The sequence below is a fragment of the Belonocnema kinseyi genome, chromosome 3, assembly GCF_010883055.1.
Source record: "Belonocnema kinseyi isolate 2016_QV_RU_SX_M_011 chromosome 3, B_treatae_v1, whole genome shotgun sequence".
Classification (NCBI taxonomy): Eukaryota; Metazoa; Arthropoda; class Insecta; order Hymenoptera; family Cynipidae; genus Belonocnema; species Belonocnema kinseyi.
Genome location: NC_046659.1, coordinates 80,127,494 through 80,130,235, shown reverse-complemented (window position 1 = coordinate 80,130,235; position 2,742 = coordinate 80,127,494). Strand labels below are relative to the sequence as shown.

The following is a 2,742-nucleotide window of genomic DNA, read 5'->3' as shown; positions in this document are numbered from 1 at the left end:
TAGAGTTAACTAATTAACATTTTCTCTATAAACTAAAGATGTTTTTCGTAAAACCTGAGCGTTGATTTTTGTACTTATTATCATTTTTAATGGAAAGATAAGGAATTGAAAAAATGATAAGAGGTAAATGGAAAATTCAAGTTTAGCCTGGATATTGATTATTACTTCTTTTTGGTTCCTCCTAAGCCGGATGGACCAGCCATACCAGACGGGCCAGCTATTTCTGATTCTGAAGGATAATGATATCCACTAACTGAAGGCATCTCATATGGATATGTCGCAGACATAGGGAGCGCGGAAATTGGAATCATAATCTCCTGAAGTCCATAACTCTGAGATGGACCAAGGGTTGCTGAAGACAGCGGAGCTGTCGAGAGCATTGAAATGTTGGAAGGTATCGAAAAGCTCGCAGGCATAATACTCGAAAAAGCTGAAATAGTTGTAGTTGCAAAATTCGGCGAATTCAATCCCCCGTTAGCTGAATTATCAGCTGACTTTTTTGCTACGAGCACCTGCAAAATAAATTAAACAAAATAAACGTTTTGTTCTGTGTTTCTAATGTCATCGAACAACAAAATAGGCGAGTTTTTAACCAAACAGTTGAATTTTTAACCTACAAATATGAATGTTTAACCGAAGAAGTTAACATTCTCCCAAAAGATGCATTTTCAACTAGCAAATAGGTATAAGTTATAAACGACAAATGGAATAGTTAAATTTTCAAATAAAAGAACGGTTTTAACCCTAAACCAAAAAGATAAATTAAGTCTATAAGAAAAAAGACAACATTTTTACGAAATACAAGAATTTTTACCACGAGAAAAACGAATTTTTTTACAAAAAAAGTTGATTTTCAACCCAAAAATGTCAATTTTCAACAAAATTAATTTTCGGCCGAATAGTCAAATTTTCAAATAAATAATTAATTTTTAACCAAATACTTGAATTTTCCACTAAAAAGATTAATTTCCTACCAAGATTTACTTTAAACAAAAAAAATTGTTAACAAAAAAGAAGAATTTTGAACTACACATTTGTAGTTTTATTAAAAAGACCAATTATCTATAAAACAATTGAATTTTTAACCAAAAAATATCAATTTTCAACTAAAAATGCAAGTTACGTTTAGGGTTAAAAAAACTATTTCTTAATAAAAAAAATCAATTAAAAACAAAAACAACTGTTAAATTTTCAACCAACGCGATAAAGTTTCTACTGAAATGATGAACTTAATCTTCAATAAAAAAAATGGATTTTCAAAAAAGTAGATAAACTTTCAGTTTAGCAGTTGGATTTTCAAGTAAAAAATATGCATCCGTCAAAAACCAGAGATAAAAAATTTGGACGATTACATTACACTCTCATGAATGAGAATGTAAAAATCAGGAGAACTAATTCGGAACAAAAAAGTCTAAGCATTCGGAAAAGATATTAAAATTCATTGGACTGTATTGAAAAAATATTCTACCTGATATAACTTAAGAATCTCAAATTCGTAAGTTTGAAAATAATGAAACTTTTTTTTAATTTTGTTGTTATCGAAAAATGTTATGGGTGTGATTTTAAAATATATTTAATATCTATGAAAAATGCCCCTAAAATTTATTTACTTATTTATCAGCAAAGCAGTTTTATCTATTTTTTAATTATGAAAATTAATCATATAACTTTGATAATTTGTATTAAAATTAAAAATGTCATTTGGATAATTTGTAAGTATTTTTTTTCAAGTCTCAGAGACATGGAGAACATTTTATGAAACTTAAACAAAAATTTCTAAAATTTTGAAAAAAGCTCTAATTTTTTAAATTGTGGGTTAATCGAAAAATTCGGTTAGAATAGTTTTGAAATATATTTGGTATCTAGTGAAAATTTTGAATGGAATTTTTGAATCTATGAAAAAAAAATTTCTATTGACTAAATTACGAATTTACAACTAAAAAAGATTAATATTACACCAAAAATGGAAAAGTGAAATTTTGAGAGAAAAAATTAATATTCAAATAAAAAAGAATCGGATTTTCAACCAAATAGTTCAATTTTCAATCAAAAAGATGAATCATTAATCAAAAACTTACTTTTTTAACAAAATATTTCAAATTTCAACCATGTAACTGAATTTTGAAAAAAAAGATGCATTTTTAAATAGCTCAATTTTCTGCTTATAGAATTGATTTTCAACCCAAGAAATGAATCTTTAACCCAAAAAATAAATTTTCACCAAATAATTAATTTTTCAAATAAATAGTTTAATTTTGAACTAAATACTTGACCAAACTAATAGAATTTTCGAACGTAAAAAATAATTATCAACTAAGAAAAATAACTTTCTACCAAAACAACCAGCTTTCTAAAAAACAATTGAATTTCCAACCCAATAATATCAATTTTTAAGCAAAAATGTATGTTAGATTTTCAGTTAAACAAATTAATTTTCAAGAGAAGACAAAAATAGAATTTAAAAAAAAAATGGTTAAATTTGTACAAATTTGGTAATTGTTGTTGTACAGGAAAAGTATCAAGTCTGAAATATGAAAATGATTCTCAAACTTATTAAGTTATTATTCAAATGTACCGCTGCAGGAACATCTTTCGAAAAAATTCTCAAACTTTGTTAAAATTTATCTTTAGGAATCGTACTAAACATTTATGGACGGTCCCTAAGTTTCGAACCAAATTATTACATGGATCCGTAAAACCGATTGAAAATTCAAATTTAGCAATTTTAAATTAAAAGCTACC

General features: G+C 26.3%; 1 protein-coding gene across 2 annotated transcripts in view; it reads right to left on the bottom strand.

Annotated features, from left to right (window-relative positions):
* Positions 1-90: 90 nt before the first annotated feature.
* The window catches only part of LOC117169078 (RNA-binding protein Musashi homolog 1-like), a 26,386-nt gene continuing 23,734 nt past the window's right edge, over positions 91-2,742 (bottom strand). For both annotated transcript variants that reach the window (XM_033355196.1, XM_033355195.1), the window contains exon 5: positions 91-512. In XM_033355196.1, the coding sequence (XP_033211087.1) occupies positions 162-512 (351 nt within the window). In that variant the 3' untranslated portion in view covers positions 91-161. The remainder of the gene's footprint in view (positions 513-2,742) is intronic.